This window comes from Pseudoliparis swirei, chromosome 7, assembly GCF_029220125.1.
Source record: "Pseudoliparis swirei isolate HS2019 ecotype Mariana Trench chromosome 7, NWPU_hadal_v1, whole genome shotgun sequence".
Lineage (NCBI taxonomy): Eukaryota > Metazoa > Chordata > Actinopteri > Perciformes > Liparidae > Pseudoliparis > Pseudoliparis swirei.
Window position 1 is genome coordinate 1824612 of NC_079394.1, and position 23527 is coordinate 1848138.

At 46.0% G+C, this 23527-nt stretch overlaps 1 protein-coding gene and 1 pseudogene across 1 annotated transcript; both read left to right on the top strand.

Moving 5' to 3' along the window:
• Positions 1-13107: 13107 nt before the first annotated feature.
• LOC130197380 (Krueppel-like factor 9) lies at positions 13108-19037 on the top strand (annotated as a pseudogene).
• Positions 18815-23469, top strand: LOC130197077 (Krueppel-like factor 9). The gene is made up of 2 exons (XM_056419572.1): positions 18815-19959; positions 21466-23469. The coding sequence occupies exons 1-2, from the start codon at positions 19560-19562 to the stop codon at positions 21744-21746; spliced, it is 681 nt and encodes a 226-aa protein (XP_056275547.1). The 5' UTR covers positions 18815-19559; the 3' UTR covers positions 21747-23469.
• The last annotated feature ends 58 nt before the right edge of the window (positions 23470-23527 follow it).

A 23527-nucleotide genomic window follows, 5' to 3' on the forward strand; every position in this document is an offset into this window, starting at 1 on the left:
TGTGTGTGTGTGTGTGCCTAAGAGGGGCAGTTGTGTGGGTCTATGTGGGGGTCCTGGTGAGGTCGGAGTTCACAGTCCTGATGGCCTGAGGAAAGAAACTCCGTCTCAGTCTCTCTGTTCTTGCAGCGTGACTACGGAGGCGCCTGCCTGACCGCAGCAGCTGAAACAGTCTGTTGTTGGGGTGGTGAGGATCCTTCATGATCCTGCCGGCTCTGGTTCTGCACCTCCTGGTGTACAAGTCCTGCAGGGTGGGAGTGTAGTTCAATAGTGCGTTCAGCCGAACGCACTACTCTCTGCAGAGCCTTCCTGTCCTGAGCGGAGCAGTTGCCAAACCAGGCTGTGATGCTTCCTGTCAGGACGCTCTCTACAGCTCCAGAGTAGAAGGACTGAAGGATCCTCTGGGAAACTTTAAATTTCCTCAGCTGCCTGAGGTGGTAGAGGCGCTGCCTTGCCTTTCTCACCAGAGTGTCTGTGTTCGTTGACCATGTCAGATCCTCGGTGATGTGGACTCCCAGGTATTTATACCCGCTCACCCTCTCCACAGTAGTCCCGTTATGGCAATGAAAGGTGTATTTGTACTGTATGTCTTCAACCCACCACCTTTACGTCCAGTAGACGTCACATCACTGTGTTGCATTACATATCAATCACGTCAGAAAATATACTGTTTCTCCTAAAGCTGCGTTAGATGGCAGAAACTGTCTGAGAGACAAAGAGGAGAAAGAAAGAAAAAACAGCCACTTCATTTTGTCATTGTGTCTTGGCACGGAGTTGCAGAACTTTCGCTTTGAATGCATTTTCCTCTCTTCATATAATCCTCACTCCGCTCTGTACGGCCCCAGCACTAGCAACATAGCTCACATTTCTGGCTGCTTCATAAAGGAAGTGTATCGGAACCATCGGGAACTATTTCTTCTCTTGATTGCACTGGAAATGATTGCTGTAACATGGCAACAACTTACCTCTAGATACACAAATACACCTTTCAAATAATCAATATATGTATCTCTTTTTTCCAAAAGGTATATCACATTTTCCTTTTCGTTGTTTTGCGTTTCGTCGCATAATCTATCTACCAAACTGTTTCTTTTGTCAGTTTAGCTATAAAAAGAAAGCGGTGTTTGAACACGCTCCAGTCAAAAGGTCACGAACCTCACACAAGTCTTCGGTTATGGCCGTCACGGGTCTGCAGTCTGAGCCTCCTGTAAACCTGGGTTTCATTAGCCATGTGATGAGAGTGAAGCGGTAGAAGGACGAGGAAGACGTGAGAAAGAAAGCGACATGAGGAGATTCAGTGTTTTACAGCTGATGTCCAGGGGAGCAACGATAATATTTACACGTCAGTGAAATCTTACACGATACTAAAACATAAACTCTAGTTTAGGCCGGATCCCTGAGAGCTTTAACAAGTGCAATTGCAAAAACAACAGGGGGACAAGAGGGCGCTATGAGCCTATTTCAGAAGCAATGCATGCTGGGTGATGAGAACCTTCTTTGCCTGCACCTGACGCCAAAAATCCTTACGCTCAACAAATCCTTGCTCTCTTGTGGCCCCGCCCTCCTCCCTCAGGTGTTGACGGTGGCTTTATGTTGCAGTGGTTTTACGTCAACCGACACCGAACGGGTCCGTCCTTCATGTTCTCCAAAAGCATCATCATTCATTTGCTTTTCTCCTTTATTTTATTCATTGCATTCAAAGCCAGACATTGCAAAAGGAGACTGTAGAAAAGCAGTTGCCCAATAATTAGCTCATTATAATTGATATACAGGTCAAGTAAGGTTCCTAAAGAAAGAGCTAATTCATGATTTATTTTTATTTTTTTAAAGAAGCTTGAAATAAGCTTTTAAGAATATGCATTCTAGTTGAAATATAAGAAATGTGCATTTTAAGTGGCATGGAGGAGAGAACATGGGGTTATTATTATTAAAAGATGAAAGCCAGACAGTGTTTAAGAAAGTTCTAATTTTCTATTGCCATGGTGAAAGGCGGAGGAAGATGTCTCTGTTGGCTTTTTAAGATGAGATAAGTGAAATTAATCGAATTCCTACAGATTTTTTAATGTTTGTTTTATATTTCCTCACTATTACAATTCAGTTAAATCATGTTGAATTTATTTTCAGATGAATTCTTTAGTGAACTGTTCTTGCTCCTTATTGACGATTACAGTAAATGCCTGTTTGAATTACAAAATCTATATTTATATTTTTGTCAAATTTTAAGTATTTTCTAATTAAGCTTTTAAATTTAATAAAAAGATGACCATCAACATGCACTACGTGCTGATATATTATATTATTTATTCAATATAGAATTGTCTGATATACTGTACATTTCAATCATATTTAAAGTATTTGAAGTAGTTTTATTGTATGTTTTATCAAGCAGCTGATGAGAATTTTCTAATGTAAAGTTTCCGGTATACCAAACTTAGGGTGCCTTTAGGGCATGGATGACTATGTGGGGACTGAAGTGAATCAGAAATCTGTGAAATTGTCTTCCCCCTAATTATGGAGTCCCTGATATCTGTGATTATTTTCAACATGTGGCTTTTGAATCCACTGATAAACCTTTGTTACACTCTTTAAACACATCTGATGTACAGACGGGAAATGTTCTTGTTAGACTATATTATTGCTGATGTGGACATTTAAATCCACTTAAAGACCTAAAATATATAATTGAAAATAATAGTTTCATTGCTTAAGAAAAAAAAACTTTTATTTGCACTGAAATCTAAAAACATTAGAGTGATAATATAGCATGAATTTGTATAATTTGACTTATCTCTGTGCAATAACCCAATCAGCTTAATGATCCACACTGTCCATACGCCCACTAACCCTGAACCCAGTGGTTTAGCACTGCACCAGCTCACAGCAGCTTTCTAGAAACAGATGTTTAGTCCCCAGTTTGGATCAAGTTGAAAACACTGAATCCTACCCATGGTGCAACTCAATAGCATATTTTGAAAGATCTTCTGTGACTGTTAAATAATTTCATCTTTCAGATCCCTAGCGCTCAGTTAATAATGCAAGTTGTCTGTGAAGTGTCAAGCTTGACTGAAAATAACCCTGATGACATCATCAGGGTTATTTTCTTATACTTTAGAGAAGCTCCCTCTAGAGCTACAAAAGACTTCCTCACGTGTCCACAGGCTGAACGACAAACCTCCAGCTCCAGTAAACTCACCTGTATTTGTACAACTGGTGGAGTGCCCCTTATAACCCAGCAGTTACAACACCAGTTATATTCATGTGGGTTGAACCGAACGGGGAGTTACACACTTCTAATAATATCTGTAAGATGGCAAATGAGATGTTGCAGTCCGTCGGTACGTGCAAACATACACAGGATAAGATGAGCAATGTCCTCAACAAATAGGTAGTATGCAGTATGTTTAAGAAGTGGAAGGTTGACCCCCAAGTCAAAGCTCAGGGACAACATTACCCCAGGGATGCACGGTGACAAGAGTATCACGCTGGAACGAACGATGGGAACACAAAGAGAAACGGATATCTGGCTTGGTCTGCAGCAGAAAGCTTCTTATATAATCACTGTGCTTTATGTAAAGTCTTCGGGACATCGATATTTGTTTGTGTCCTATGTCTTGAGAAACGGCAATACGACATGAAGGAATGCCTTCATACTTGATCAACTAACTTTGTTCACTCACAGGAGTTTAAGTTTATAAAATCCAAACAGTGAGAATTGCGTATAGTTAGAGGGCTTCGGTCCCTCCCACGCCGAACACAACCAAACTTTGCCAAACCAAATGGAAGCGGGCCGAGTCATGCTCTGGGCCGAGTCATGCTCTGGGCCGAGTCATGTTCTGTGCCGAGTCATGTTCTGCGGGCCGAGTCATGTTCTGCGGGCCGAGTCATGCTCTGTGGGCCGAGTCATGCTCTGGGCCGAGTCGTGTTCTGCAGGCCGAGTCATGTTCTGCGGGCCGAGTCATGCTCTGGGCCGAGTCATGTTCTGCGGGCCGAGTCATGTTCTGGGCCGAGTCATGTTCTGCAGGCCGAGTCATGTTCTGCGGGCCGAGTCATGTTCTGCGGGCCGAGTCATGCTCTGGGCCGAGTCATGTTCTGCAGGCCGAGTCGTGTTCTGCGGGCCGAGTCATGCTCTGGGCCGAGTCGTGTTCTGCGGGCCGAGTCATGTTCTGCGGGCCGAGTCATGCTCTGGGCCGAGTCATGCTCTGGGCCGAGTCATGTTCTGGGCTGAGTCATGCTCTGGGCCGAGTCGTGCTCTGCGGGCTGAGTCATGCTCTCCGTGACCCGTCGTCTGCACAGCGGTGGCAGACGGGTTCACTCGGCGAAGGTCGTGCAGCTCAACTCAGTTATACCGGCTAACGGTGACAACCGAGCGTGTCGGGCTCCTATTTGACCGGCTGTGATCGGGGAATCTAAATATTATTTTTAAATGTCTTTATCCTTGCAGAGAGGAATACACGATACAATATGTGTCCATGGCGCGACTAAATCTGCGTGTACATGATGCTGTTAATCGTTTTGTGGTATGTTGAACTGGCTGAGAGGTTGCTATAGGAGGTGTGTGTGTGTGTGTGTGTGTGTGTGTTCGTGCGTGTACATGAACCGCGTGTGAACCTAGACATATAAATTCCACCAATAACAGGGAGGCATGCCAACACAACACAACCCAACATAATCTCAGTGTACAGTATTTTTAAAATACTTTCCTATACTGTATCTCATGCGCATATGATGGTAATAAACAGATCCGCTTCCCTCCTATATGACGACCTGTGACTCGGAAACTAAAGAGAGTTTCACGCACGTTTTTTCTGCAATAATTGCTGATGTGCTTCTACAATTGATAGGGACTTATCACCCTACTGGTCACACTTTCTTTCATGTCAAATGCATGCAGTTCTTCCACTCAGATTGTACAGAGACGACCTGTAAAGATGACCGATAGAACGATAGAGAGAGAGTATAATATGAAATCAAAGTAGTGAGTATTTGGAAGCAAATACAAATCTGTATTCTTCAATGTGAATAGGATCATGTCTGGCATGCATTGTTAAATAAAAAATTAAATAGATTGGTACTCTGTGTCTTGCCTGTTTTTACTTCATCACGATCTTTAACTGCTCAGATGACAAAAAGACTGATGCTTATCGTGTGTAGGTCGGATGTCTTTAAGAGGTGTTTCTCATACACACAACCCTGCAGAGAGGAAGATGGGAAAAGTTACAATTTGACTCCTTTTAAGGGCGCGACACATCGGGGCCGAAGGCCGTCAAACTCATTGTTGTAGAATTTAAAAAAGATAAAAAGCACAGTGTGATATATATATATATATATATAACATTTAATTCAAACAATTGCCCATTTGTTATACTATAACCATTGGAAATTATTGTTACACATGTCAAAAAAATATATATTAAAGGTTTTTACTTAAATGTCCCGTAGAATAGAGAGGAATACTTTATATATATATATATATTATTATTAATGAATATTACTAACTTTGCTCCTTCTCTGGAGTCTCGCCACACAGGTTTATATGGATTATGGTTTTATCTGGACGCTGGTTCTGCCCGACACCTACCGCCATTATCATTATCATTATCATTATTATTATTATTATTAGTTGCATTGCAATTAGTATTTACCATTACTGCTTTTATTTCCATTGTTATTTACTCAATCCACTGCTGCCATTATTATTGGTACTTTTTCACCATGCCTACTCTTATGAATCATTTATGTCATATGAGTTGAATGTGTTGTGACTCTGTTGTTCATTCTGACATCTTCTGTCCATCCTGAGGGACGGATCCTCCTCCTCTGTTTTTCTCCCGAAGGTTTCTCCCCTTTAAAGGTTTTTTGGGGGGAGTTGCTCCTCTGTTGACGTGGTCCCGGGAAAGAGGATGACGTATGTGTACAGATTGTAAAGCCCTCTGAGGCTAATTTCGGATATTGGTCTATATAAAATAAATTGAATTGAATACATAAATATATATAAATAAATACATATCCACAAACGTGTATTTTTTTAATTTGTGTAAAGTTGGAGCCATAAAAATAGAGAGCGATTTGAACTTCAATGTCCTCTGTTGGGGGTTCACATGTGAAGTGATACACACGTGTGGATCCATTGATACATGCGCAATGACTTTTTGCACATGTGTGGATCGCTTCCTGTCTGTTTTGGGTCACTTCCTTTTTTTTTAAATGTTAATATTATACAATATCGTAGCGCAACCATAGGCTGTATCTATTAGAAGTGGACGTAGTCATCGTGACTTCACCGATTGGTTTGTGGATTGCTTTTCTTGTTTTTTAAGCCTTTTTTGTGTGTGGAAATTACAATATTTGGAATGCATTTGATTTCATTCTTTTTATTTTCCATTCGAATATGATTTATTATATTAGGAGGTCAGACCCCTGGGAAACTAAACCGGGACTTTGAGTCCGGCCTGTGGGCTCATGCGGGGGGGGGGGGGGGCTCATTTCAAGCTTCGCACGTGGGGAACATTCTGTTCTTCGACACCCCGGGCCTTCTCTGTGACGTCACACGCAAATCACAAACACACACACACACACACAAACACACAACTTCAGCATTGACACGTATCATGTCAACACATCAACATGACCCATTGTTGTGAGGATCGAGGGACGCGCGGAGCAGCACAGCAGCCGTGCGCAGCCGCAGAGGCACCTCCTCCTCTTCTTCAGTTGTTTACAGCTCTGTTGGAGGAGGAGGAGGAGGAGGAGGAGGAGCTGTAGGACGGCTGCATTGCTCTACGTGGCCCACCAAGTTGCTTGTTTAATTTTGTATTCCTGGAAATGTGGATGAGGCGCCAGCGAAATGGAGGCGGAGAGCACAAAGGGCAACACGTTGCCGCAGCGGCTGCAGGCTTATGACGTCAGCTGGGACTTTGTGTTATTGCTCCAGTCTTCTTCAACTGTTCCTTCTGTGCATGATGTTTCTCACATCGTGCATTCATTGGAAATTATATGGATTAAGATCATTGGACATTATATGGATTAAGATTTCACGATAACATGTGCTTTAATCAAAGCGTCGCTGCTGCATTATTTATACCTCAGCTGAAGAGGAAAGACTATTTGACAGTTGTTTAAGACTCTCGCTCTTTTCTCTTGACAACAGTCTTGGGGCCACATCAACAAACATCATGATCTATCTCTGAGGGGGGGAACAGGTTAATTCAACATATTTTATATAGCTCAAAATAACAAACGTGCCTCACAGGGCTTTACACTTTAAAGACATGAAATCCTCTGTCTGAAAAACTCCCCCCAAAAAACCTTTAACTGGGAGAAAAAAAAGGATGAAACCTTGGGGAGAGCAAAAGAGGAGGATCCCTGGATGGACAGCAGTACAATATGTGTACGGAATGAACAACATATGGAGCAACAACACGTTTGTGTGAGGACAGAAGTGCAGGCCCACCCCTCAGTGAGCGCTTTACTCTCGTCTTGCATACCGAGTCGCTCCGTTCTCATATAAACGGCCCCAGGGAATAGCTTGTATCCAAATAGTGTCAACACAGATCATGCCAGGGAAAAACTGTTCAGAGGAAATGTTCCTCGATGCCAGCAGCCTCAAAGCTCAGAGGGGTTTTCTAGGAACTCATGAATGAACCGCACCCACTGCACTGGATGCACGGTTTTATTCTTTTGAAGCTGAGTCTTGTTACACAATTTGAGTGAAGTGTGTACCTTACTCTTTTGCAGAGTATTACATTACATTACATGTCATTTAGCAGACGCTTTTATCCAAAGCGACTTACAATAAGTGCATTTCAACCTAGAGTACAAACTAAGAACAACAAGAATACAGGAAGTAACATTTCCTCAACATAGTCGAACTACAAAAGTACCATAAGTAAGTGCTATCTAAGTGCCACTGAAGTGCTAATCTGTGTTTTAATCCAGATATAGTCGGAAAAGGTGTGTTTTCAGTCTCCGACGGAAGATGTAGAGACTTTCTGCTGTCCTGATGTCAGTGGGGAGCTCGTTCCACCACTGAGGAGCCAGGACAGCAAACAGTCTGGATTTCGAGTGATTAGCTCGAGGTGCAGTAGTCACAAGTCGATTGGCTGTTGCCGGCGGAGCGAACGTGCCGGGTGTACGGTGTGACCATATCCCGGATGTAGACGGGCCCGATCCGTCTAGAGCACGATACGCCAGGACCAGTGTTTTGAAGCGGATGCGAGCAGCCACCGGTAACCAGTGGAGAGGCGGAGGAGCGGAGTGGTGTGGGTGAATTTCGGGAGGCTGAAGACCAGTCGAGCTGCTGCATTCTGGATGAGCTGCAGGGGTCGGATGGCCTTAGCAGGTAGACCAGCCAGGAGAGAGTTGCAGTAGTCGAGGCGTGAAATGACCAGAGCCTGGATCAGAACCTGCGCCGCCTTCTGAGTAAGAAGAGGACGTATTCTCCTGATGTTGTGCAGCATGTACCTACAGGAACGCGTCGTCGCAGCGATGTTGGCCGTCAGGAGAGTTGACTGTCGAGTGTCACCCGAGGTTCCTGGCAGTCAGGGTAGGGGCCAACACAGAGCTGTTGAAGGTGATAGTCAGGTCGTGGGTGGGGGAGCCTTTCCTGGAAGATAGAATAGTAGCTCAGTCTTGTCAGGGTTGATCTTCAGGTGGTGAGCAGACATCCACTGAGAGATGTCAGTCAGACAGGCAGAGATTCGTGCCGCCACCTGTGTTTCGGACGGTGGAAACGAGAAGATCAGTTGGGTGTCATCAGCATAGCTATGGTAGGAGAAGCCATGCGAGCGAATGACAGAGCCGAGAGAATTTGTGTACAGAGAGAAGAGGAGGGACCCAGGACGGAGCCTTGAGGAACCCCAGTAGTGAGAGGACAAGGATCAGACACAGATCCTCTCCAAGTTACCCGGTAGGTGCGGTCTTTAAGGTAGGAAGAGAAAGAGCGAGTGCAGTGCCTGAGATCCCCAGGTCCTGAAGAGAAGAGATCAGGATCTGGTGGTTCACGGTGTCAAATGCTGCAGAAAGGTCGAGAAGGATAAGGACAGAGGAGAGAGGCTGCTCTAGCAGTGTGAAGCTGCTCAGAGACAGCAAGGAGGGCCGTCTCTGTCGAGTGGCCGGCCTTGAATCCAGACTGGTGAGGGTCAAGAAGGTTGTTACTGTGGAGATAGGAGGACACTTGGTTAAAGATAGCTCGCTCCAGAGTTTTGGAGAGAAAAGGAAGAAGAGAGACCGGTCTGTAGTTGCTGACTTCAGATGGGTCGAGCGTGGGTTTCTTCAGGAGAGGGTTGACTCTCGCCTCCTTCAGAGAGTTAGGGAAACAGCCAGTTGAGAGGGAGCTGTTAATAAGATGGGTGAGGAAGGTCAGAAGGTCAGGAGCAATAGCCTGGAGAATGGGAGACGGGACGGAGTCAAGGGCGCAGGTGGTCGGTCGGGCGGAGGTCACCAAGCTAAGAACTTGATTGGGAGACAAGGGGGTGAAAGAGGAAAGAGAGGGGGATGAAGAAGTTAGTGTTGGTGAGGTGATAGAAGATGGATTTGTAAAGGAGGAGCGGATGTCATCTATCTTGTTTGTAAAGTAGTCGACAAAGTGGCTCGGCAAAAGGGTGGAAGGAGGAGGGGGACAGGGGGGATCAAGGAGGTTGGAAAAGATAGAGAAGAGTTTTTTGGGGTTAGAGAAGGAAGACTGAATTTTGGTCAGGTAGAACGAGCTTTTGGCTGCAGAGATAGAGGAAGAGAAGGAGGAGAGGAGAGATTGATAGAAGAGCAAGTCTTCCGCTTGATTCGATTTGCGCCATTTTCTTTCCGTCGCTGGGGTGGCTCTCTCGGAGCACCGAGTCCGACAACCACGGAGAGGAGAGGATTTCCAAACCGGTCGTGTCTTAAAAGGACAAAGAGAATCAAGAGATGAAGACAGGGAAGAGAGGAGAGTGTCTGCGGCAGAGTTAGGATGCATGAGTGAGAAGCAGTCAGTTGAGGGAGAGCAGATAGGACAGAGGAGGCCAGAGAGGAGGGGCAGAGGTGCGAATGTTGCGGCGTACAGGTGCAGAGTCTGTAGATATGGGTGGGTTGTCAGTACCAGAGAGCGAGAGAGAGTAAGAGATGAAGAAGTGGTCAGAGACATGGAGAGGAGTTACAGTGAGGTTAGAGGTAGAGCAGTTTCTTGTGAAAATGTAGTCAAGGTGGTTGCCGGCTTTGTGAGTAGGAGGGGAGGGACTGAGTGAGAGGTTAAAGGAAGACAGTAAGAGTAAGAGATCACATGACTTCTCTGTCTGGATGTTAAAGTCACCCAGAAGGATGAGCGGGGGCCGTGTTCCAAGTTCGATAGGAGGACGTCTAGCTCGTCAAGAAATCTCCCAAAGAACCAGGGGACGGTGAGAACAACAATGTGAAGTTGAACCGGATGAGTAACGGTCACCGCATGAAACTCAAAAGTCAGTGGGATAAAGAGTGGAAGCGGGTAGGGACAGAAACACCATGTGGGTGAGATGAGTAAACCTGTACCTCCACCCCGACCAGAGGGTCTGGGTGTGTGGCTGAAGGAGAAGGCCGAGGAGAGAGCAGCCGGGGTAGACGTGTTGTCTGCTGTGATCCAGGTCTCAGTGAGACAGGAAGTCAAGCGACTGCTCCACAGCAAAGCCAGAGATGAAGTCGGCCTTGCGGTTGGCTGACTGACAGTTCCAGAGGCCTCCTGTGACCAGGTGCTGGGTGTGAGTAGAACGGGTAGGAAGGATAACAGAGGAGGGGTTCCGGTACATGAATGAGCGAGTCCTATAGTAACTACGAGTAGAGATACGCACAGGTATGGAAAAGACACACATATTCACAAAATGGGAAAAGACTCATCCACCCCGAAGACTCCAACGGAAGACTCCATGTCATATGTCTTGTCCTCCAGTCTTGACTCCAACGGAAGACTCCTATGTCTTTGTCCTCAGTCTTGACTCCAACGGAAGACTCCTATGTCTTTGTCCTCCAGTCTTGACTCCAACGGAAGACTCCTATGTCTTTGTCCTCCGAGTCTTGACTCCAACGGAAGACTCCTATGTCTTTGTCCTCCGAGTCTTGACTCCAACGGAAGACTCCTATGTCTTTGTCCTCCGAGTCTTCGTCCGATGAGTCACGCTGACGCTACAGCTGACCGAAACCCCCATCCGGTTATGAGCCCAAGTTAGTGCCAATTACCTCCAGCCGCGTTGACACCGGCCCTTGGCTTTTGGTATTCAAATGACACTCAATAGAAACCAGGTGACGATCGCTCGTCCAATCAGTGAAGATTCAGGTGTCGGAACACAGGACACACCTCTCTACCAAAACAACTCCTTAAAACAGGACAGACTAACAATCTAGCAGTTTTAAACAACAAATACAACAGTAACTTTAGCAGATAAAACTAGTTTAAAGAAGATACTTAGCAGGATCCAAGTAGTCAGTAGTCTCGCCTCACAGGTAGAAAATGCACACTGCAGACTTGGCCCCGGGAGATCTTTTTAAAGACACTCAGCCAGCCGCGTTGACACCGCCCCCAGCCGCGTTGTACACTATGTACACTGTTCGCTGTCCTGGCTCCTGATTGGTGCAATGAGCTCCCCGCTGACATCAGCACAGCAGGAAGTCTCTACATCTTCACCCGGAGACTAAAAACAATTTTTTTCTGTGGATTAAAACTCAGATTAGCACTTCAGTGGCACTTAAATGGCTCTTACTTATAGCATTACTCATGGTACTACTTATGGTATTACTCATGTTATTACTTATGGTACTTTTGTCGTTCAACTTTCTTGATACATGTTACTCTCTGTATTCTTGTTGTTCTTAGTTTGTTCTCTTGGTTTATTCACTTATTGTTAGTCGCTTTGAATAAAAGCGTCTGCTAAATGACATGTAATGTAATGTAATGTAAAATGTCTGTCTGTCTGTCTGTCTCCAAATGAGACAGGAAGTGCTGAGGAACAGAATAAAGTGCAGACCGATGCAGACACAGAACAGTGAGGCGTTATCCTGACCATGAAGTTCTCAACCAGTACAGAATCTACTATGCTTATAAAACCTGATCACCTTCGACTGCTAGTAATCATGATATATGTCATTATAAATAATCTGTGAGGAGATCCGGTGGGAGACCCCAAACACGATGATATCTCCCATCTGGCATGGGAACACTTCATGATCCCCCAGAATGAGCTGGATGCTTGTGGGTGAGAGGGAAGTCTGGGCCTGATGCCACCGGACCCGACCCCGGATAAGCGGATCAAAATGGAAAATGGCATTATTCAGTTATCTGTTATTCCATTCATGCTTGTCTGTTGGTATTAAATATAATAATGCATGAACAAAGAACGGATACAATGAGGAAATGTTGAGGTGTGTTATGCAGGTGTTAGTGTTATACACTACGTATTCTGCACATTATGCAGAAAGTGCTAGAAATATTAGTTTTTCATTTATTTTGTTCATTAAATTAATAGTTTGAATACAACTACAAATTGAAAGTGTCTCTGTAAAGAGAAATTAAGGGAATGCATTAATTGCATTATTAGCTGACTGTTACAGGTTACACAGCATATCTAATTGCACATTAAATATTATTACCTCTGTTTCTGTCTCCCATCTGTTTCTCTTATGTCGTGCGAGAAAGAAAAGCACCTTTATAAAACAATGTTTACAAAGTGCTCTACAAGAGAGTCAAGGCAAAACAAATAGAATAGTAAGAAACAAATAAAACATTTACAAATATATATTAAAATTAAAATAAAAAATAAAAAACAGACAAAATAAATTAGGGGATCCAAAGTTCTGCATAAAAGTTCGAGATCATTTAAAAGCTGTTGTATAAAATGGGTTTTAAGAAGTGATTTCAAAGAAGTCACTGATTCTGCAGCCTGATCCTCTCCGGTAGGTCCAAAACTAACCATCTCCACCAGTTACCTGCAGCACCTGAACGCAACTTCAGTCCGGACCTCTTTCCGGCGACCCCAGCCTGTGATTGATCCAGCGCTTCATTACTCACTCCTGTGAATGCATGTCTCCTCTTGTTGAGAGAATTGCAGCCCACAGTAAAACAGGACAACTTGACGCATGTGGTGGGAGGGCAGAGCCGGACGTTTTCACTTTGTGTTTTATCGATCTGGCATTTGGAAACAGAAAAGGACCCGGATGGAGAGAGGAAGAAATTCAAACTAATATCTTTGCTGTCGGGGTGTTTATCCGCGCCCTGCAACCCCCACAAGAACACGCAGCCTGTGCGTAATAGTCACATGGAAGACGACACGTGTGGACGCCTACCCGCATGTCCCCCTGGATGACTGCGGCCGAATGACTTCAGAGCGTCCTTATTGCCTGCTTGTGTTCTGGAATAGCCTCTACAGCTCCGTGTCATTGTTCTCCATCCGGACCTGCTGTCGTGATGTCAGAGGTGGATGTCTCTGCAGACTGTGACCTCAGCCGACCACCGGGGCGCACAGAGGACACGCTGAAAGACAACCAGGAGAACCGGACTTTAATGATGGTGGCGATGATTTTACTGGACTTGAATCAATGCAATCCACACGCTGTCGGCCCCGGAGACGGCAGACTCCTCGGGGGCAGCGACGCGGGCACGCTGGATAAGGTGGAACGGGGAAGTGTCCGGTCCAACGCCGCCGGGGGCAGCCGGGGACAGGCTGCAACCAAACGGTCCTCCCGGAGCAAGAAGCCGGGGGCGAGGCAGGAGTTTCCAGAGAAGAGGCACTGCTGTCCTTTTACCGGCTGCGGGAAGATGTACGGCAAGTCGTCCCACCTCAAAGCCCACCTGAGGGTCCATACGGGTAGGTGGAGGCGCACAGTGCAACTAAGGCGCTCGACTCTGATGACGTCAGTAAAACTGCTATGTGTCACGTCATAAAAAATATATTTCAGACGCATAATTGACATCACTGTTAAATCTCCATTTGCTCTTTTCAAAAGAGTTGCAGACCAGTCTGTGAACAATTAAGAATAACTGCAAGATTTAAAAAAACATCTTATCATGTAACAACGAATGTGTGGGTCTGTGTAATGTGACGTGTAAGCGAGAGACCACATGTTCCTGGAATTCAGTACCTCATGATAGGGAAGGGGGTCCCATGAATGCGCGCTGCTGGAGGTGTGGCTGGCCGGCCCCTAACAGGCTGAGGGGGGGGGGGCTGGGAACACCACGTGCCGCCGCCCATAATTGTGTAGATTGTTTAAGCGTGATGAATCCAGGGCTCTCAAGTGTCACGCATTGAGCGTGAGACTCACGCATTTCGGTCTTAAGTCACTCACTCCCGCCACACATCGTATTTCTCACGCTGAAAAAAACTCTCGGCTATTTAATGTTTTAATAACATGAGCCGCGCTGCCCTCACCGTGGAGGAATCAAGCGCTCCCCTGGAGTTCTGCTGCGAGGAGACACTTATCAGCCAATCAAAAGAAATGGGCTGCCAATCAGAAAAACCGTATCTGTTGTATCTGGGTTAATCCAGCAACCAATGAAAATAAAGCATCCTGGAATTGCGCGCGACTGACTGATATCCGAAAATGTCATTCTGCGGGGGGGGGGGGGGGGTGCTGATGGAAATGTCAAAACTTGACAGCCCTGTGAATCATTATTGTACACAATTATTATGTTTTCTGCCAAATACTGGCTCAAATGTTCCTTGTTGGATGTGATTCCCATCATCACTGAGACACTGTTGCCTCCTCATGTTCTGGTCTCGAGATGACCCTCTCTACGCCACCATTTCCTCATACGTCATCTTCATCCGTTTGGTTCAACTGAGCACATGTTTTTTAAATATTTGGATAGGATTAGTTCAGAGGCGATATATTATATGTGCACAAATACAAGTTAATTTATTACCGTGATACTTTTGAAAAGAGATGATTGAAAACATTTTCTATTCACATTTGTTCAGGGGAAAAGCATGATGTCAGCTTTAAACATGTGTACATTCAATGGATTAACATTTAAAGAAAAAACAAACTGATTTTGCAATAATTTTTATCCATACACCAGTGGAGTTTGTGAATCTCCAAACAATGAGAAAGAAAAGCCAATATAAGCAAACCACAAGGCCTAACGTCGGATATACGCGTGTGTGTGTCTCCAGGTGAGCGCCCGTTCGAGTGTACCTGGTCAAACTGTGGAAAGAAGTTCTCCAGATCGGACGAGCTGACGCGTCACTTCCGCCGCAGAAGCGCGTCTGTCCGATGTGTGACAAGTGCTTCATCCGGAGCGACCACCTGACCAAACCCATCCTGCATGCCACACACACACCACTATACTTACGTCAACCAGCCAGCCCACTATTTTAAAAGTGTTTCTATGCTAGTAACATAGAAATGAACATTTGAAGCAGACTGTAATTAACGAGGCCCCGAAGGGACCCCTCTGGTTACCGGACGTCACCGGTAGCCATGAACGGGTTCCATTGTCTTTAACACAGGCTCTACTTGCTTTACAATTTGGGATTATTTACTTTGTGTTGAGTGCGTTTTTTTCCCCTCGAAAATCTGACCTCCATGAGGCATTCGTGGACATAAGTATATTGTTTTCATTAACACTACATGAGTTCACTTTACCTCGCAGACTTTTTTTTGCAGGTGGAAAACAAATTACTTAGATATTAATAGTATTTCACACATGCTACAAACTTACTTGCCACTTCAGGACAGAGCAAATGTACAGTATAGTAGTGTCGCTATGTAAATAGATTAAACAGATGGATGATAAGTTATTAGAGTTATAAGACAAAGCTATATTATGTATTTCATTTTGCTTATGGACTGTAGTTTGTTCAGTTGTTTCCTGTGTTCAAACTGTCGCATCATGATAAAGTTAAACAGGGTAATGCCATTAAAAGATAACCTTTACTTGCATTGGAAATACTTTTGACGTTAAGAGCGTAATGACTCATGTTAAGTTAAAGGTTGTAAACTGTTAACGAGGAGGTCTGTGTCGAATATCTCCATGCTGAACCTTTGGGAATACTACCTGAATGAGCATCGACAGATTCTTAATGTTGGTATTCAATAATACTTAGAAGATCAACGACTGTCTTTTATGCCAACAGTGCCAGTTGCTATACATAGAAACGCACTTTTGTTTACTCTGTATCTGGATTTTAGACACTGTTGATTACTGTTCGGGCTGACAGAGACGCTACACAGAGCGGTAAGAAGAGGGGGGATCGCTGTTTATGTGAATGAACGGTGGTGCCATCCGGACCATGTGCGTGAAGGAGCGCTTCTGTAGCCCGAACATTGAACTGTTGGCCGTGGGGATGCGCCCGTACTATTTGCCGAGAGAGTTCACGTCCGCCATTTTGGTTGTCGTACGTGCCGCCATCAGCTGACGCTGAGGAAGCTGTGGACACCATCCACTCCACTGTGTCTGCTCTGCTGAATCATCAGCCTGGAGCATTCATGGCTATCACTGGTGACTTTAACCACACCACATTGGAAAAGCTCTGCCAACCTTCCATCAATACATAGACTGCCCAACAAGGAACAATAAAACTCTGGACTTGCTGTATGCTAATACTAAGGACGATACAGCGCCACTGCCCTTCCCCTCGGCAGGTCTGATCATGACCTGGTCCGGCTGACACCCAGGTATGTTCCTCTGGTGAAGAGGCTGCCGTGACCACCAGGACTGTGAGGAGGTGGTCTCTGGAGGCTAACGACGCCTACAGGACTGCTTGAGTCAACGGACTGGGATGTGCTGTGTGGACCGCACGGGAGGACATCAACAGTATGACCGACTGCATCACGGAATACATCAAGTTCTGTGAACACACCACCATCCCATCACGGACTGTGCGCTGCTTCCCCAACAACAAGCCCTGGATCACCAGGGACCTGAAGGCGCTTCTTAACATGAAGAAAGCTGCTTTCAGGTCTGGAGACAGGGATGAGCTGAGAAAGCCCAGCGCAACCTAAAGGTGAAGCTCAGGGAGGCAAGGACTCCTACAGGAGGAAGCTGGAGGCCAAACTCCAGCTGAACAACACAAGGGAGGTGTGGTCTGGCATGAAGCAGATAACTGGCTTCAAGGTGGGAGGTAGACAGCCAGGGGGCTGCCTTGAGAGGGCCAACGAGCTGAACTGTTTTTCAATAGGTTCAGTTCACAGCCCTCCCCGTCTCCTCCACATCACACCTCCCAAACACCTCCTCCCCTCTGTCCCCCTGCTGAGCTGCACATCCACCGAGCCCTCAATAACAATGGGCTCCTCTACCTCCCCTCTCTCCTCTCTGTGACGACTGACCAGGTGAGAAGACAGCTGGAGAAACTACACCAGCGCAGAGCTGAAGGTCCTGATGGCATCAGCCCCAGGGTCCTAAAGACCTGCGCCACCCAGCTGTCTGGTGTCCTGCAGCGCCTCTTCAACCTCAGCCTGAGGCTGGGGAAGTCCCGTGCTGTGGAAGACGTCGTGCCTGGTCCCTGTCCCAAAGAAGTCAGCACCATCTGGCCTCAACGACTACCGACCGGTCGCCTCACCTCCCATGTGATGAAGGTGCTGGAGAGGCTGGTCTTGGCCCACCTCCGGCCGCAGGTGAAATCATCGTTGGACCCTCTGCAATTTGCTTACCAGCCTCATGTGGGAGTGGACGACGCCATCATCTACCTGCTGCAACGAGCTCAGTCGCACCTGGATGGAACCGATGTCTCTGTGAGAGTCACTTTCTTTGACTTCTCCAGTGCATTTAACACCATCCAGCCGCTGCTGCTGAGTGAGAAGCTGCAGTGGCCGGTGTGACGCGCCCACCATCTCCTGGATCACTGACTACCTCACAGGCAGACCACAGTTTGTCAGAATGGGCGTGTGCTGTCTGGAACGGTGGTCAGTGATGTTGGAGCCCACAGGAACTGTTCTGTCTCCTTCCTCTTCACCCTGTACACCAGTGACTTCCAGTACAACACGAGTCATGCCATCTGCAGAAGTACTCTGATGATTCTGCAGTGGTCGGGTGTATTAGGGATGGACGGGAGGAGGAGTACAGGGCAGTGGTGAGTGACTTTGTAAAGTGGGCGATGAGAATCACCTGTGGCTGAACGTGGCCAAGACCAGAGATGGTGGTGGACTTCAGGAGGAAGGCGACAGCTCCTACACCTCTGAGTGTCCTGGGAGTGGACGTGGACATGGTGGAGGAGTACAAGTACCTGGGCGTCTCCATCGACAGCCGACTGAACTGGAAGGCCAACATCAACGCTGTGTACAAGAAGGGATGAGTCGACTCTTTTTCCTGAGAAAGCTTGATCCTTCAACGTGTGCAGCAAGATGTTGGAGTTGTTCTACCAGTCGGTTGTGGCCAGTGTGCTGCACTTTGCCATTGTCTGCTGGGGAGCAGCATCGGAGCCGTGACACCAGCCGTCTTAACAAACTGGTTAGGAAGGCTGGCTCCATCATCGGCTGCCAGCTGGAGCACCTGGAACAGGTGGTGGAGAGGAGGACGTTGAAGAAACTGGTGTCCATATTGGACAACCCGGACCACCCTCTCCACCACCTCCTACAGGGACAGAGGAGTACTTTCTCCAGACGTCTCCTCACGCTCCGCTGCCACAAGGAGAGATACAGGAGAACATTCCTGCCGACGGCTATGAGGCTCTACAACAGTTCACCTCTTGCCAGATCACCCTAACCCTTCTTATATTTTGTGTTTTGGTTTTTTATTCTTGTGTGTTGCTGCTACTGACTCGACAAATTTCCCCTTGGGGATTAATAAAGTATATATCTATCTATCTATCTATCTATCTAGAATAGTAAGAAACAAATATAACATTTAAAAATATATATTCAAATTAAAATAAAAAATAAAAAACAGACAAACTAAATTAGGGGAACCAAAGTTCTGCATAAAAGGACGAGATCACTTAAAAGCTGTTCTATAAAAATGGGTTTTAAGAAGTGATTCAAAAGATGTCACTGATTCTGCAGCCTGATCCTCTCCGGTAGGTCCAAAACTAACCATCTCCACCAGTTACCTGCAGCACCTGAACGCAACTTCAGTCCGGACCCGCCCTCTTTCCGGCGACCCCAGCCTGTGATTGATCCAGCGCTTCATTACTCACTCCTGTGAATGGGCCACTCCACAAAGCGAGGCATGTCTCCTCTTAGCCAATCACAGCTCCGCATTGCGATGACGCCGTGGGATTCCGCGAAATTGTTTCTCGGAGTTGAGAGAATTGCAGCCCACAGTAAAACAGGACAACTTGACGCATGTGGTGGGAGGGCAGAGCCGGACGTTCCCAACGAGGCGCGCAGCTCGGTTCACTTTGTGTTTTATCGATCTGGCATTTGGAAACAGAAAAGGACCCGGATGGAGAGAGGAAGAAATTCAAACTAATATCTTTGCTGTCGGGGTGTTTATCCGCGCCCTGCAACCCCCACAAGAACACGCAGCCTGTGCGTAATAGTCACATGGAAGACGACACGTGTGGACGCCTACCCGCATGTCCCCCTGGATGACTGCGGCCGAATGACTTCAGAGCGTCCTTATTGCCTGCTTGTGTTCTGGAATAGCCTCTACAGCTCCGTGTCATTGTTCTCCATCCGGACCTGCTGTCGTGATGTCAGAGGTGGATGTCTCTGCAGACTGTGACCTCAGCCGACCACCGGGGCGCACAGAGGACACGCTGAAAGACAACCAGGAGAACCGGACTTTAATGATGGTGGCGATGATTTTACTGGACTTGAATCAATGCAATCCACACGCTGTCGGCCCCGGAGACGGCAGACTCCTCGGGGGCAGCGACGCGGGCACGCTGGATAAGGTGGAGCGGGGAAGTGTCCGGTCCAACGCCGCCGGGGGCAGCCGGGGACAGGCTGCAACCAAACGGTCCTCCCGGAGCAAGAAGCCGGGGGCGAGGCAGGAGTTTCCAGAGAAGAGGCACTGCTGTCCTTTTACCGGCTGCGGGAAGATGTACGGCAAGTCGTCCCACCTCAAAGCCCACCTGAGGGTCCATACGGGTAGGTGGAGGCGCACAGTGCAACTAAGGCGCTCGACTCTGATGACGTCAGTAAAACTGCTATGTGTCACGTCATTAAAAATATATTTCAGACGCATAATTGACATCACTGTTAAATCTCCATTTGCTCTTTTCAAAAGAGTTGCAGACCAGTCTGTGAACAATTAAGAATAACTGCAAGATTTTAAAAAACATCTTATCATGTAACAACGAATGTGTGGGTCTGTGTAATGTGACGTGTAAGCGAGAGACCACATGTTCCTGGAATTCAGTACCTCATGATAGGGAAGGGGGTCCCATGAATGCGCGCTGCTGGAGGTGTGGCTGGACGGCCCCTAACAGGCTGAGGGGGGGGGGGCTGGGAACACCACGTGCCGCCGCCCATAATTGTGTAGATTGTTTAAGCGTGATGAATCCAGGGCTCTCAAGTGTCACGCATTGAGCGTGAGACTCACGCATTTCGGTCTTAAGTCACGCACTCCTGCCACACATCGTATTTCTCACGCTGAAAAAAACTCTCGGCTATTTAATGTTTTAATGTGCCGCAGCGCGCCAACATGAGCCGCGCTGCCCTCACCGTGGAGGAATCAAGCGCTCCCCTGGAGTTCTGCTGCGAGGAGCCACTTATCAGCCAATAAAAAAAAGGAAATGGGCTACACAATAGCCAATCAGAAAAAACCGTATCTGTTGTATCTGGGTAAGATGTAATCCAGCAACCAATGAAAATAAAGCATCCTGGAATTGCGCGCGACTGACTGATATCCGAAAATGTCATTCTGCGGGGGGGGGGGGGGGGGTGTGCTGATGGAAATGTCACTCTTGCCTGTCTTCAAAACTTGACAGCCCTGTGAATCATTATTGTACACAATTATTATGTTTTCTGCCAAATACTGGCTCAAATGTTCCTTGTTGGATGTGATTCCCATCACGCGTAACGCGCCATGTTCGTCTCCATCGCGGCCCGTGCTTCAGTCACTGAGACACTGTTGCCTCCTCATGTTCTGGTCTCGAGATGACCCTCTCTACGCCACCATTTCCTCATACGTCATCTTCATCCGTTCCCCTCGTGTCGGGTTGTAAACAGGGGTAGATGTGTGGTTCAACTGAGCACATGTTGGAGGAGGGGCAGCAGCTTTTTTTTCCTGCAATTTTTTAAATATTTGGATAGGATTAGTTCAGAGGCGATATATTATATGTGCACAAATACAAGTTAACCCCAACATGTTTTATTACCGTGATACTTTTGAAAAGAGATGATTGAAAACATTTTCTATTCACATTTGTTCAGGGGGGGAAAAGCATGATGTCAGTTTTGGGTCTCAGAGAACCGGCTTTAAACATGTGTACATTCAATGGATTAACATTTAAAGAAAAAACAAACTGATTTTGCAATAATTTTTATCCATACACCAGTGGAGTTTGTGAATCTCCAAACAATGAGAAAGAAAAGCCAATATAAGCAAACCACAAGGCCTAACGTCGGATATACGCGTGTGTGTGTCTCCAGGTGAGCGCCCGTTCGAGTGTACCTGGTCAAACTGTGGAAAGAAGTTCTCCAGATCGGACGAGCTGACGCGTCACTTCCGCACGCACACCGGCGAGAAGCGCTTCGTCTGTCCGATGTGTGACAAGTGCTTCATCCGGAGCGACCACCTGACCAAACACGCCCGGCGGCACGCGGGCTTCCATCCCTGCATGCTCCAGGGCGCCAGCGCAGCCAAGAGATGCCGCTGCTCCGTGTCCCTTTCCTCGTGTGACTCTGGAGACCAAAGCCCTGTTGCGGTGTGAGACACACACACACACACCACACACACACACCACTATACTTACAGGCTATACATACACAGACACACCCATGATACGGGTGGTGTTTGCACCTTTATTAAGTCAACCAGCCAGACCACTATTTTAAAAGTGTTTCTATGCATGTAACAAAGAAATGTACATTTGAAGCAGACTGTAATCAACGAGGCCCTGAAGGGGACCCCTCTGGTTACCGGACGTCACCGGTAGCCATGAGCGGGTTTCATTGTCTTTAACACAGGCTCTACTTGCTTTGCAATTTGGGATTATTTACTTTGTGTTGAGTGCGTTTTTTTCCCCTCGAAAAATCTGACCTCCATGAGGCATTCGTGGACATAAGTATATTGTTTTCATTAACACTACATGAGTTCACTTTACCTCGCAGACTTTTTTTTGCAGGTGAAGACGACAAGAAAACAAATTACTTAGATATTCCTAGTTGTGGGAATCGTCTTTTAGTAAATAGTATTTCACACATGCTACAAACTTACTTGCCACTTCAGGACAGAGCAAATGTACAGTATAGTAGTGTCGCTATGTAAATAGATTAAACAGATGGATGATACCCTCTAAATACTTTAGTTATTAGAGTTATAAGACAAAGCTATATTATAGAGAATTACAGAGCTTGGGTATTTCATTTTGCTTATGGACTTAGAAAGTGAGGTATACTGTGAACTTCTGGGTGTAGTTTGTTCAGTTGTTTCCTGTGTTCAAACTGTCGCATCATGATAAAGTTGCAAATAATTGACCAGAAGCCATAACCAAACCGCAGTTTAATACATTTACACCCCCCATCGTTGCTTTTTCAGACGAGAATTATGTCAACGATGCCGGGGAAAACAAAACAGGGTAATGCCATTAAAAGATAACCTTTTACTTGCATTGGAAATACTTTTTGACGTTAAGAGCGTAATGACTCATGTTAAGTTAAAGGTTGTAAACTGTTAACGAGGAGGTCTGTGTCTTTTCGAAGGGTTTTGCAGCAGAGGGGAATATCTCCATGCTGAACCTTTGGGAATACTACCTGAATGAGCATCGACAGATTCTTAATGTTGGTATTCAATAATACTTAGAAGATCAACGACTGTCTTTTATGCCAACAGTGCCAGTTGCTATACATAGAAACGCACTTTTGTTTACTCTGTATCTGGACAGCATTTTATCAGGTAATGTAACGCATGGTCATTTCAGTCACTATTACACCCCCTAGTGGTGATATGGAAGCACAACATTTCTCACAAAGTAAAAGGTTCGTTTTAATTTATGCCCTTTTTTTAGACACTGTTGATTATTTTGGAATAAATTCCATGTAGCATGTTTTTATGCATTTGTTTGGAACAATTAATTTTTTATTTGTCTCTTCAACTTTTTATAATATTATTAATGGTAGGAGGTCTTATTCATCCACTATAGGAGCTAGAAACATTGATGTCATACATTTTCCTTTATAATACTTCCCACATGATGCATTCAACTGTCCAGATAGAGTAAAGCCCGTAGGACAAACACCACCTATATTTATAAAGTTACATTTATTTTTTGGCAGAACTGTGATAAGATGTTGGTGCCTTTCAGGTTGAGCCCTCACTCTGACGCCAATGCACCGCAATCAGGGACGATCAATGCAGACCCCACATTGTTGCAATAGCTGTGTTATGATTAACGCTCAAAAGTTGTAACATTAAAATATTTTTCTCTTTCTAAACCTTTCCTCATTAATTCTGTGTCTCATCACACACACTGAACTTCACACCTCTGGTGCT